Source organism: Hermetia illucens, chromosome 1 (genome assembly GCF_905115235.1).
Source record: "Hermetia illucens chromosome 1, iHerIll2.2.curated.20191125, whole genome shotgun sequence".
In the NCBI taxonomy this organism is placed as follows: Eukaryota; Metazoa; Arthropoda; class Insecta; order Diptera; family Stratiomyidae; genus Hermetia; species Hermetia illucens.
This window is the reverse complement of record NC_051849.1, coordinates 42,072,865-42,087,252: the sequence shown is the minus strand read 5'-3', so window position 1 is coordinate 42,087,252 and position 14,388 is coordinate 42,072,865. Positions and strand designations below refer to the sequence as shown.

Sequence of the window (14,388 nt, the reverse complement as noted above, 5' to 3'; positions counted from 1 at the left end):
GCACATTTCTCCCAACGATGAAACTAGGAAACTATCGGTTAAGGTCTTCCGACCTCCGAATTATCTGATTTTTTGGCAATTAAGCCCAAATAAAGAGATAAGCAACTTTGTCGAACTGACCTTTCCCAACAAATATAGTAGTACAAGGCATGACAAATTATTGGGACAAGCAACTTTTCGTGGGACATGCCAACAAATACCGGAATTTTCTCGTTCCAATTTAACTGTGCTTTTGCGATTTTTCGGTTGCGGTTGGTTTTGCGTCCAAACCGCGCGATTGAGGTTGTTTTTTTTTCAATTAAATGTGTTTATTCATGATGACTTGGTATTCTTTGAAGCGAAAGCTTGTCTGTCTAGATAAGTTTCAGGCATATTTGAAAAATAGGATTGCAAAGTTAGTTCCGCTGAGTTGTTCGTTTGGTTCGTACCTTTCAAAATTGTGTTAATTTAAACTGATTCAAAGATGATTCGGGTCGGCAGTTCCTTTGTAAGGAGTAATGGCCAGTGCAACTATTTAGTTCGACTATTTGCAACCCAGGTATGTAGAGTAGTAATTTTATGGCAATACTGTTGTGTAGATTAGGTAAATTTGCATGCTTCCAGGAAGCAGCTAATACTGGGAAGCTAAAAAGCTAATTTTAGCATCATGTCCACTATTAAACTGAGTCATATATAAATATTTTGTTCTGGTTGTTATTAGTTTGAATTTACGAATCATTATTCACACTTCATCCAATGCAGCCATGAATTTCTAGTTGTCATCAGTATCATAGAAAAGTCGAAATGATAAACTGAGCATCAAAATAGGGAATTACACAGGCAAATAATAACTTAATTTTATCAGTAACAGATACTAAGTAGGCGTGGGTGAGTCTATTTAGTATCTGTAGATTGAATGGTGTACATCAATGAGACGACTGATCTTACTTAGGTACATTTGTTATAATATTGTTGGACCGAGAGCTTTTCTCAGAAATGTTTTATTTTTGAGAAGGTGATTATGCTTTTTAAGGTTTTGTGTAAAACAAAACCTTATTAAAATCGATTCAATGTCTGTCTGTCTGTCTGTCACACGCATTTTTCTCCAAAACCACTAAACCGATCCGAACGAAATTTGGTGGACAGATGGGAGCTATGAAATCCCACGCATACAGCGAGTGGCATAAATTTATCATCATCATCATCAACGGCGCAACAACCGGTATCCGGTCCAGGCCTGCCTTAATACGGAACTCCAGACATTCCGGTTTTGCGCCGAGGTCCATCAATTCAATATCCCTAAAAGCTGTCTGGCATCCTGACCTATGCCATCGCTCCATCTTAGGCAGGGTCTGCCTCGTCTTCTTTTTCTACCATAGTTATTGCTCTTATAGACTTTCCGGGTGGGATCATCCTCATCCATATGAATTAAGTGACCCGCCCACCGTAACCTATTGAGCCGGATTTTATCCCCAACCGGAGGGTCATGGTATCGCTCATAGATTTCTTCGTTGTGTAGGCTACGGAATCGTCCATCCTCATGTAGGGGGCCAAAAATTCTTCGGAGGATTCTTCTCTCGAACGCGGCCGAGAGTTCGCAATTTTTCTTGCTAAGAACCCAAGTTTCCGAGGAATACATGAGGACTGGCAAGATCATAATCTTGTACAGTAAGAGCTTTGACCCTATGGTGAGACGTTTCGAGCGGCACAGTCTTTGTAAGCTGAAATAGGCTCTGTTGGTTGACAACAACCGTGCGCGGATTTCATCATCGTAGCTGTTATCGGTTGTGATTTTCGACCCTAGATAGGAGAAATTGTCAACGGTCTCAAAGTTGTATTTTCCTATCCTTATTCTTCTTCGTGTTTGACCAGTGCGGTTTGATGTTGGTTGATTCGTCTTCGGTGCTGACGTTGCCACCATATATTTTGTCTTGCCTTCATTGATGTGCAGCCCAAGATCTCGCGCCGATTACCGCCTGCTCGATCTGGATGAAGGCAGTTTGTACGTCTCGGGTGGCATAAATTTAGGTGGAGTATAAAGAGGGGCTCCCCGTACATGCAAAAGGTGGATTCAAAATTTTTTTTCACCGGATATACTTGTGTAGGGTATCAAATGAAACTAGTTTTGGCATAAATTGCAAAGTGCGTGAGTAAGGAGTCAAAACGTACGCACTTGAAGTGAGCAGGATTGATTTTCGGAAACTACCCAACCTAAAAATTCGAAAAAAATCAGGGCGGTGCGCCTAGATGAAATCTAGGCCTCAAAATATGTCCCATTCCGATATCTGCTCAAATAAATTTACTAACAGTATATTATCAACTTTTAGAAATTGACTAAAAAACTCCCCTTAAGTTCATCCTAGGTGTACTAAATTTTGCACCGACATAGAGGACAGTCTCGTGCATACACATCCCAAGTTCCATGAAATCCAACTATTAGTCAGAGTGAAATTATGCGGTGTTTCCAACGATTAATTAATTGAAATAATAAAACTTGTTGTTTCTTTTTCGTTGGTGTTGGTTTGTATTCTTGCAAATACCGATATTTCGGGAACCACTTGTTCCCTTCATCAGTGCAAACACCAACGAAAAAGAAACAACAAGTTTTATTATTTCAATTCAATCAACTATTAGTGTCAAAGTTATAGAAGTTCAAAGTTATCAATTTCGTGCTAATTAACAGCATCCTAAGCCATACAGATAAGATGCAGACGTCATAATTAACGAGAATAATTGACATTCCAGTGAAATATTAAAATTCCATTCAAGATATTCTCCCTAGCCCTTTTTAAGGTTTTGTGTAAACACAAAACCTTATTAAAATCGGTTTACTGTCTGTCTGTCTGTCCGTTTGTCTGTCTGTCTGTTCGTCATACGCATTTTTCTCGGAGACAATTATAGCGACTGCCACCAAATTTGGTAGAAAGGTGGGAACTGTGAACGCTCACGCATATAGTGAGTTACATCCTTTTAGGACGAATTTAAGGGGGGGGCCCATACATGCAAAAGGGGGGTGTAAATTTTTTCTTTATTAAATACAGTCATGTGGAGTATCAACTTAAAGGTCTCGGCTAGTACTTTTCGAAGCTGGTCTTAGTTTTGACATTTGTTGAAAAGGTGGGGAGTCCGGAGGGTTGAAAATGGTAATTTTTTAACGAACCCATTCTCAGAAACCATCCAACCGAAAAATCTGAAAAAGATCAGGGGGCTACCACTGTATGGTGCCTAGGCTTCGAAATACCCTCCATTCCGATACCTGTTTAAATAAACCTAATAATAGTATATTACTATAATTTTTAGTAATTGAGAGGAAAACCCCCCTTAAGTTCACCCTAGAATTACAAAATTTTGGAGCGATATAGGCTACAGTATAGAGCATGATTCTGCCAAATTTGGTGAAAATCGCACTATTACTAACAAAGTTATGCTAGGTCAAAACTGTCGCTCCTCTGCAAATTCAAGACTATGAATGTCAATATCACTTGAAAGTAGATATTTTCACATAATATATGCATATTTTACGTGCTACACATTAATGGGACAAATGCACAATCAAATCTCTTTATAAAAGAAAAACACAAAACCGTTCATACCTGAAGCGTGTAGCTTCCGGTTTCCCGACTTGTTTAGATTGATGTCGGTCGAATTCTTGGCATAATATTAAACTGAGAGTGTGAAGCGTATGAGGTTGACTGTTATCAATACATGGCTTTCGATCAAATGATTTATTTAAATCGCTTTCTAGAAAATAGAGGGCAATGGAATTTTTAGCTATGTGACACAGAGCTGTCGTGCACTCGTCGCTCCTCACATCTTTTACTTTTTATTCAGCCTTCAGTTCACAAGCGGGGTCGCCTCGTCGTGATCGGTTTCGTCATTTTGTTTTATCAAATGCCTGATCAGGATGTAATTGCGAGACTTTTAAGTCCCCATCCGGTGTGTCAAGCCACCATTGTTTTGGACGGCTTTTTGGTTGCTTACCATTGACTTCGATGTTCTGACCAATACTGGTTATTGAATTCTCGGTAGCGTGAATTATGTGACCACACCCACAGTAGATCTACTATAGGCAGTACCCTTACAAAAATTACCCCACTTGCAAATGTGCTTGCAGAAGCTTATCTGTACACATCAGAGACGCTAAACAAGGAAAAGGCATAATCTTCGTCAAATCGTATTGGTAAGAGAGAGATCGGTGAGCTTTTGCTATTCTGGTACTACGGCGTGCTCACCCATATAGCAAAAAGTTGTTTCACGTATTCACTTATACATAAGCAAAAACTTGCCAATCTCACCAATACATTGGCAAGTCCGTGCGGTATGTCAAACACAGCTGATCGGGTTTTCGGTACATCTCGCTCATGCTCAAGGGCAAAACAATTTGAAATCGTGTGTACTCGCACTGATTTCCCCCCTTGAGGGGCAAGGGGGAGTGAGGTAGCTGTCTAGTATCTAACTGTGACCACACCATCGAAAGCGCCTCTCTCGCAGTTTTTCCACGACCGGTGCAAACCCATATCGATCGCGGATATTCTCATTTCGGACGTGATCAAAACGTGGCAGACGGACGACATTGCAGTAAATTTTAGATTTGGGACGTGCACTGATTTGTTGATCACAAAGAACACCAGTTAGGGAATGCCACTTCATCCAGGTTGAGTTAATGCGTGAAACAATTTCATTACGCAGTTCTTCATTGGCTGATAGCATTGACTCGAGATATTTAAATCGCTGAATTCTGGCAATGACAGTAACCTGCCCCTCGAGATATTTAAATCGTTCAGTTCTGGCAATGGCAGTAACCTGCCCAGAACTGAGCGATTTCAATATCTCGGGTCAATGCTATAAGCCAATGGAGAACTACGTTATGCTCCTCACATAGGGAAACACAAAACCTTTTATATCTGAAGCGTCAAGCTTCCGGTTTCCCGACTTGTTTTTGCATTGTGGCGACAAGCCTTGATTGTTCATATTCAAAATATTTGAGAATAAACTATTATTATCGTTTTTGTAAACAAAGAAACATCATTCATGATTCACATATGTATAAATGTATATCAATTAGAAACATTTGAAAATATTATCAATAATGGCTGTTGCCGTGTTGGTCGTAATATTTTTACATGGTACGAATATGTGAAGCTCTTAAAAAATGCCCGCTTCAGTTTGAATATTTCTGGGCAATGCTTGAACTAGAAAATTAATCGACAATCACGTATCGAACGAAAAATGTGATGAAGTATTGATGCAAATCGAGAGCAAATTTGGCCACTGTTATATGTAAAACTTACTAAAGGCAGCAACCCCGAACAAGAGATAGTTTCGTTCAATGTAAGTTATCCCCGGCAATTGGACTCCTTCGCCAATCTTTCTTTCTGGCTGGAATACATGTTCATCGAACCGTACAAGCGCTCCAATTCGCACTACCAACCTTGTTCATTTCAAGTCTAAGAGCATAAGCAATACTTGATAATTATCGAGGCCATCCTTGCTCGCGGTGATCTGAAAATATTCTTGGTCCCACACTCGCTATTGCGTGAATCATCTCAGTCTTCCCCGGTTTCCATCAATTTTGCTGACTACACTGCCAACTCCCGCGACAATCTTGTCACCTTCTACTATACACTGTTCTTACTTCTTCTGTGTTTACTCTTTGGCCACTGTGGCCTCTAAGTCTCTTCTAGGTGTAGACTCGTCTGAATCGCAAGCCGTTCCTCTTCTTACTCTTTCATTGGTTGTGCTCCTCATTGGTAAACTTGACATCAATGTCGAACCTGGTACCGACGGACATCCGAGCTTTTTCCCTGTTAACTATAAACTTCAACAAAAGTCTCTAGGAGTGCTACTTTCCTCATCTTTAGAAAGAGGTCCTTATTATCCCTATCTTTAAAAGCGGATATCTTACTCTAGCTATGAACTACCGCTCTATCTCTCCCCTCTTCTCTTCCTTCGAAACCCTCGAGGGATACATCAACGACTGATTGATTGAGCACTGCCATAGCGAAAGAGGAGCATGATTTTGTGAAACATCGATTTTTCGCTTTAAACTTTCTGGACTTTACCGACGCTATTTACATTCTCCTCTTGAATCATCTCATTTGTCTCCTCATTCTTTGTGATCGACGTATCAACGAACGTCTCAAATCTGAAATTTACCGCAATGTCGTCTGTCCAGTCGTTCTCTGTGGTTCTGAGTGTTAGCCAATTATGAAAGACAACGAACGGCGTCTTGCGGTAATAGAGACGAAGATCTTACGTTGGACTACTGGCGTCACACGTTTTGATCACATCCGAAATGTGGATATCCGCGATCGATCGTGCTAACGAGAATTCACTTGCCAAGATTAGTCTGAACATCGAAGTCGATGGTAAACGACCAAAAGGCAGGCCGAAACAACGGTGACTTGTTACGTTGGATGGGGATTTAAAAGCCTTGAGATTGCACCCACGATCAGACATTCGATAGAGCCGACCCCGCTTGTGAACGGGACAAAGGCTGAAGAAAAAGAGGGACTCCTCATTTATAAAACCGTTCCTGTAGAGTTTATTTTCATGGTTGTATGTGTATGTGCGTGTTTGAGGTGGGGGAGAGGCCAAGCCTTTAAGCACTCAGGCCTTAGTGGCCTGTTGTCTAATAGAATATCCCGGATTCGTTTATGTGCATATCCCGGATTCGTTATGTGCGCGTTTCCGTTAGTGGATGTGATGCTACCCGCTGTAGTTGCATCAAAAATGTGATGTCTAATGCCTCCATAGGCGGGACACTCGTATAGAAAATGTTCCGTGGTTTCCGCTTCCTCGTTACAGGATGGACACGTTTCATCTTGGATAATTCCTTTCTGAACATATGCCCAGTTGGAATGCCCACAATACTTCTACAAGTCTTCCTACTTTTCGACAGCAGCATTAAAACTCAGTTACCTCTCATTAAGGGAAGCTTGTTCCCAGTTTTTAATAGCAGCATTGGCCAATGCTACTGACACCCCGATTGCTGGTTTCGGTCCGAGAAAATTGAATCCTTTTTTGGTAAAGCATTCGAGATTTCATTTCCTTCTACACCACAATGAGCGCGTACCCAGGGTAGTTCCTACAAATTGAATCTACAAACAGAGTTCAATCGATTTCTACATTCCTCAACGATTTTTGAATAGAACTGCTGAACGCCTTCAATGCAGCTTGAATATCGCTACAGATTGCGCCTGCTCTTCAACCGCTCGTCAATCATTCAGGTTGGCACCCTAAGGATGGCATACACTTCAGGCTGAGAGACCGTCGCAAATTGTCCCAAGGGAAAAGCCCACTTCTCGTTTTCATTCGAGGGAGTACACCAAAACCCTGTACTGTTTTTGAACTATCGGTATAGAAGAAGTCAGTATATCCTGACACGCATTCTTCTGGTTCATTCCGGATTTTTCTTTGTTTTAATATAAGTTCATATTTTCTACTAAACAGATGTATGGGGATCGAATCAGAAGGCATTCGAAAACTGGATTCAGTTCTCCCAATAACTCTTCCAATGCTTCTAAGATCTCATCGTATTAGTCTATGAGTTAAATAAATAATCCAATAGCTGCAAATTGAGTAATGCATTTAGAGCTGCGACGGATGTTGTGCTCATGGCGCCGATGATACCCAGACACCAGTTCTTTGCAATGCGCTAGTTTATAGCGAAAACTCTTCGGTTTTACCTTAACCCATTGCACTTATGTATCCGTACATAAGTGAATATCGGCTTAATGATCGTAACATATATCCACATCATTACCTAGGCCTCAACCCCATGTCGATGCAAAGGACCGCCCATGGCGAAAGAAGCTTCTTATCTAGAATAGCTCCCAGATATTTCACTTCTTCGGATAGTTGAAGTGTGGTACCTCTCATCTCTGGAATGCAAAGACCACTCAGTTTCCTCCTTTTTGTAAATAATACCACTATGGTTTTATTCAGATTTATTGAAAGTCCATGTCTGAGACACCAACTATCAATCCAATCAACGGCGCGTTATATACATACTTCTACATAACGTTCCGAGATCTCGACCAACAACTAGCACAGCCACAAGAAAGTCTGTATAGACTCAACTTTGTACTTCGCGAAAGTACCATTGGGTTTTCTAAGAGAGTCCAACTCGCTCGACTCATCCTTATTAAGGATTCTACACAGCCTGGAAGTCTCCTTTTCACATCAAGGGTGTTGATGTCATTGAAAACCACTATCTCCTCAATGATATTCCAGGAATTGAAATACTGGAGGGGTTGAAGCAGAAACTTGCGATATGTTATAATTATATTGGCAGGTATCAAAAGAGCTTTCAACGCAGGCCAGAAAACACTTGTTCTTTCAAAATCAAAGAGGATTTTATAAAAATCTCACCAACCCAGGTTGAGAAAGTAACCCTAATCTCAATAATGCGTTAAACAATTCCATAGCGCAGTTCACCATTGGCTGATAGCATTGATCTGAGATATTTAAATCGCTCAGTTCTGAACAGGTCACTACCACTGACAGTGATAGTGCATATTTCATTAGGGTTGGTCGTCATAAACTCAGTTTTATTCAGATTCAATTTGATACCATGTTCTATGAGGCGATAATTCCATTTTGCTTTGCTTTGAGAAACCACCACCCCATTTTTTTTTTCAAATTATAGTTTAAGGAGTAGTGGCCCGTTAAAAGCCCTACTGGGGTTTTCGTGTTCTACTTCTTAGGGAACAACAAAAATGTCGCTCCAGCGGTCTCGGGATCTTTTGCAAGGATTTTCGCCTGCCGGAAAGAGTTCAAACTTCTCCACTCGGCTGGGTGATTCCTTGCAAATTCACCTTTGTAGGTCCTTGGCGAGTCAGTCTGTCAGCTTCCTCATTACCAGCGATGATTGATTGCCCTGGCACCCACATCAGGAATGTTTCGTGGAAAATTCACACCAACTGGCTCGATATGCTGTTGCTGTTTAGTGTTGATAACGCTGCCGGATTGTCGGAACAGATTCGATTGGTCGTCATTTTCGGAGAGGTCGGATCAGTTCCATAATCGGACTACCCGAGAACACCCCGAAAATTATTAAGTGTGTAATTCCAAAAGATTTGCGACCATTTATGGACTCTTCTTTTCTTTTGGTGATTACGATAGAGTATGTCTTTTCAAAGACATTTTTTTCCATTTCAGCATGTGAAGGATCCAACTGATTAACAGCAGATCGATTCTATGCTACCTTGTCGCGCTACAAATTGCCACGAATGAAGCATAATTGATTCCATGAATGCGCTTAAAGTGTATTCTTTTTCGGACATCAGCTTTTCAATTTTTTCCGTGAGTTCATGGATGCTACTTCCGTGGATTTGATTTTCTGTTAGGTGTGAAGTGGCCAGTAAGGCATGTATGTATCTTTCACCATATGAATCGATCTACTAGTCTTTCCAAGCCAGGAATATAAGCATGTGCTAGACATGTACGCTATATATTCCGAATATGTATACCCATATATCCCTCTATTATTCGAGCAGGTATGATACCGTCCGGATCTGCAGACTTATATCTATTGAACAAGTTAAATGCCTATTTTACTCGTTCCAAAGACACTAGTTTGCATTAAGCTGGGTTGCTTTCTCAATTCCAGCAATGGGTTTGATGCGCTTCCCAGGGATCGTCAATCGGGTGCTCAGTTCTATTTCATACGTCGTTCAATCTGACTTGTGCGGATTCCGATATAGAGGGGGACCCATGCCCATTAAGAAATCGATGCGTCTGTGATCAGAGAGTGTGATATCGCTTGATACTTTCTAGTCTCCGACAAGAGTCGTAACGGCTGGAAAAAGTCACCGTGACATCGATGACCTCTTGCCTGACCATATTGGAGAAAGCTGGTTCATTGTCTAACCTGAGGATCTGCAGATCGGTCCTAACAGATACTCTATTTTATTAGTCTCGATGCTCTTGCGTTGATGTTGGAACTTTTCTAGCATATGTGGTGCCCGTTGTTTTTACTTTTGGCATATTAAATAGCTCTGATGAATGTTCCATTGGGACCTTCTTCTGCGTCATATCGGAAATATACAAAACAGCATAGAATCTGCTTACTCCCCTGTTGACTTTTTATAGTTAGTTTAACCGTTCACGTATCGCCATCACATAGATCGTTAACCAGATTAGCTTGGAAGTTGTTTGAGATCACTATGCAGGAGCGGGGTCTATCCCTTCCATTGTCATATAACAGCTCAACATGTCGGAATTTTAAGCTCCTAATTTCTTCACCAACAACCTACGGTTTTTGTATGAGGTATATAGATGTCTTGCAGCTATTGATCCGCCTTAGAATACTCAAAATTTATTTAAGAAATATGGCACTGTATCTACGCTTCAGATGAAGACGTCGCACGTGGCACGTCGCCTTCAATGATGTCAGGAGCCGACACTTGTAACGTGACGCTTCAAGGCTCATAGTAGAGCCATAAGGCCGTCTGTTTCTGAACCTCCCTGATATTCAGTTCAGGGAAGCCGATAGTATGGAAAATTTCGAACCCGTCGGCTCTCTCTCTGCTTCCTAGCAATAGTCAGGTGGAGGTGTTGGCACCAAGTTGTTCCAAAACCTCAACACCATTACGCTCAACTTTTGGAAGCCAGGGGGTGAATTTTTTGAATGATGGCAGCTCAGAGACCCCTTTCAGGGGCAAACTTGGCACAGCCCATGGATTGTGATTTGTCTGGAGGTGGTTTGCACGAAGGGCATTTGTCCGGAGGCGGTTTGCCGGAAAGCTGTTTGTTAACCGACTTCAGCCTCAGTAGGTGGCGGCCATTGCAGTCCGAGGTCAGAAGTGCTGACAGGAGAGGCCTACTTCGGCTTGTCCGTTAAGAACTGGGTCCCAATGCGATTGGCGTCCACTTGAGTAAGTGGATAATCTTAGTTTAGACTCAGGTTGCCCTTTCACTCAGGGTTGGATCGTCACGATTGAGATTTAGTTTTACCTTTATAGGTTTTCATTTTTTTTCTTAATTGGGTGCCATGACCTTAGTTTTACCGGAGAAAATAAGTCGATTTCGGCAGAGCCTCTTTCCGCAGACAATGTTAGTTGAAATTGGGGGCCGCCTGGTACCCAGAGGTCATCGTTCATGGCTTCATCTTAACTCCTGTGGCTATTCAGCCCTCGGCACGGTAGTCACATCTTGACTTAGCTTCAAGTGTCACTTCTGACTCCCTAGAGGATCTTCCCTACTGAGATCCCTCATCAGGACGAGGTAGGTAATCTTCGAGGGAGTATCGCAGGTTTAACCGGTTCATCTATTTTTGAGAGTTTCTTTCAACTATAGATATTACATAGATATGGCTACACATCAATGAATACAGCCAAGGAGCTCCTTTTCGAGTCACAGTCTAGATCCGTACCGTTTTTTCAAAAGTAGGATCAACAAATTTTGTTCTTCATCACATATTAACATTCCAGATAAATGAGAGGCTAAGTTTCACCTAGAACTATAGTCACTTCAGTCTACCCTACAGTTAGATTGCTTGACCCCAGAATAAAAGCTGTGTTCGCAACTGTCGACGATACCATACCAATAACCAGGACCTAACCAGGATGGTAAATTGGTTATGGCGATTGAAGGTTTTCAAAAATGTGTGTGTGCGGTATGAAAATATTGGCATTCTCAACGTGTATTTAATCTACAAGCTATGATATGACTAGATACAGGACAACATTGGGCGGCTTATATTTTGTTGGCCGATATGTACTTGGATTCAGCCATCCAAAAACCTTTTATAATACCAATATATAATGTGAAAATATGCAACCAACTGAAACCGGATATTGGAACAGTATTTCAAGAGCTGTCGACCTAATTCAGAAAAACTACGAGCGAGGAATATCCTTGTTGTTGATCGATTAATAACATCATGCTAAGATCATTTTTAGGTCTAATTAGAAACTTTTGGTGTTTCTCAAAGAGCGGAAGCCAGCAACGATGGTAACATGCTAAAGAAAGGAAAGGAACTAAATGCGAACCACAGTGATGATAACAACAAGGTACAACGAGGGCCAGTTGGTATTACTCCACAACCTACAACGAAGGGAAGAAATAAAGTGCGCGCCTTTCGAATAGAATTTTGAAATGACTGTCTCCTTTGAAAAATACATTGGTTAACATTAGCAAACATTTACGCTTAGTCCAGTTGCACGAATTGTATGTACTTCACAGATTAAAATAAAGTATTTTTACAGGTTGCTTCCGCCCCTGTTGCGGATACACAATTTCAACAAGAGTGGAATATGGCACTACCATTCGAGAAGCTACCGGGACCATCGCGGCTAACACTGTTAAAAGATATTTTACCTGGAGGTTCCTTGTTCTCGATTCTTCCTTTTATAAATTATATCTGATTAGTTTCCCTTAGGAAAATTTCGAACTCTCGAAATGACGGAAGTACTGGAACAGTACCGTCAGGAGTATGGAGAAATTTATAAACTACCTGGAATGTTTGATAAACCTGACATGGCGCTTGTTTTTGATCCAAAAGATTTCGAAGCAGTTTATCGTACAGAAGGCGTTTGGCCTGTTCGTCCTGGTTTGGAGACCATCACACATTACAGAAAGAAGGTTCGACCGGATATATTCTTCAGCGGGGGACTGGCAATTGAGTATGTTTTTCAATATATGACAAAATATGTATGTATATTTTAAAATGTTTAATTTTATTTGAATTTAATAGGCAAGGCAAAGAATGGGCTGAATTCAGGACAGCCGTGAATCCGGTGATGATGCAACCCAAAATTGTGAAACTATATGTTCCACAAATCGACAAATTTGTGGACGAATTTATGGTTAGGTAAGGTTCTTGTGGTATACTTAGGATGTTTTTTCTAGTTTCTGTTTCGATGTTGAAATATATTTAATAAATTATTCGTTATTTTCAGAATGAAGAAAATTCGAGATCCGAGCACATACGAACTACCTGAAAATTTCGAGGATGAATTGAATAGGTGGTCATTGGAGGCAATTTGCATAATAGCTCTGGATACACGTCTCGGAATTATGGGAAATTTGGATAAAAATAGTAAAGAACAGGAATTTATAAACGCTGTGAAAAGATTCTTTTATTTGCTTACTGTACTCGACTTAAAACCATCTATGTGGAAAGTATTTCCTACTGCAGACTTCAAGGAAATGATGCACGTTTCAGATGTTATAACAAACTTCAGTTACCATCATGTGGATGAAGCTAGGAAACGTTTGGAATCCAAAACCAATATGCAAAGTGAGAAAGAACAAAGCGTCCTTGAGAAGCTTATTAAAATCAATCCAAAAGTGGCCACAGTCATGGCTACGGATATGGTCGTAGCAGGCGTGGATACAGTAAGTTTCTATAATCGATTCACGGGGGCATTGTTCAAAATTGAATTTTGTTTATTTCCTAGACGAGTTCGGCTGTCACTAGCGTCTTATACAATCTGGCAAAGAATCCTGATAAGCAAGAACTCCTCCGTAATGAGTTACGAAAAATTCTTCCCGAAAAGGACAGTCCTCTGACTCCACAAAACATGTCCAATTTACCATACCTTCGAGCATGCTTTAAGGAAGCAATGAGAATCTTACCTGTGGTGGATGGTAACTTCCGCGAGACTGGAAAAGATTTGGTTTTGAGGGGTTACAGGATACCTAAAGGTACACCAGTGGGATTGCAATCTGCATTTATTCAAGTGGACGATAAACTATATACAAACGCGAAAAAGTTCATTCCCGAACGATGGCTTAAAAATCAGGAATCTGAGCTTAGCAAGGAAGCGAAAAGTGTGAGTCCATTCACATTTCTTCCATTCGGATTTGGACCAAGAATGTGTATTGGACGGCGCTTTGCTGAACTCGAGATAGAGGTATTTGTTTCGAAGCTTGTCCGGAACTTTTATATTGAATGGGATAGACCAGATTTGAAGTTTAAAAGAGCTGCGATAAACATTCCTGATGGAAAGCTTCAATTTAAAATCAAGGATGTGGAAAATTAGATTGAAATGTTGTCATCGTTAACAAAATAGTTTGCTATTTCTTCAAGGCCTTACTCGACATTTTCATTGAGGGGGGCCACAACATACAGCAACGGAGTTTAGTAATTTGGGAGATAAAATAAGGTCTTCTTTATTTTTATTTGAACCACTGATACAACAGTTATTATTATGGTGGATACTAGGGAAATTGTTATTCTTATAATTAATGTGAGGATTTGTCAACTTATAAGTCTTCATTGTACCATTGTCACTAGTTTTTGAGATTTATTTTAGTAAATTTTTATCCATGTTTTGTGATACGTTTTTCCCAAGAAAAGTTTATATTTTTTCTTTGTAGTTCAAAACTTATCAAAACAAAACAAATGAAATATGGTTAAATGTAACAGATAAACAGATAACAATAAACTATAACAGGGGC

General features: G+C 40.5%; 1 protein-coding gene across 1 annotated transcript; it reads left to right on the top strand.

Moving 5' to 3' along the window:
• The first annotated feature begins 189 nt into the window (after positions 1-189).
• Positions 190-14,388, top strand: LOC119646812 (probable cytochrome P450 12a5, mitochondrial). The gene is made up of 6 exons (XM_038047413.1): positions 190-538; positions 12,192-12,309; positions 12,365-12,608; positions 12,680-12,796; positions 12,885-13,323; positions 13,386-14,388. The coding sequence occupies exons 1-6, from the start codon at positions 464-466 to the stop codon at positions 13,968-13,970; spliced, it is 1,578 nt and encodes a 525-aa protein (XP_037903341.1). The 5' UTR covers positions 190-463; the 3' UTR covers positions 13,971-14,388.

What these genes read in the sequence shown, in the direction of transcription:
- LOC119646812 (XM_038047413.1), top strand. Translation starts at nt 464, where the DNA reads ATGATTCGGGTCGGCAGTTCCTTTGTAAGGAGTAATGGCCAGTGCAAC. An exon ending in AGCGGGGGACTGGCAATTGA is followed by an intron (nt 12,609 to 12,679) that starts GTATGTTTTTCA and finishes TGAATTTAATAG; the next exon opens with GCAAGGCAAAGAATGGGCTG. An exon ending in TCGTAGCAGGCGTGGATACA is followed by an intron (nt 13,324 to 13,385) that starts GTAAGTTTCTAT and finishes TTTATTTCCTAG; the next exon opens with ACGAGTTCGGCTGTCACTAG.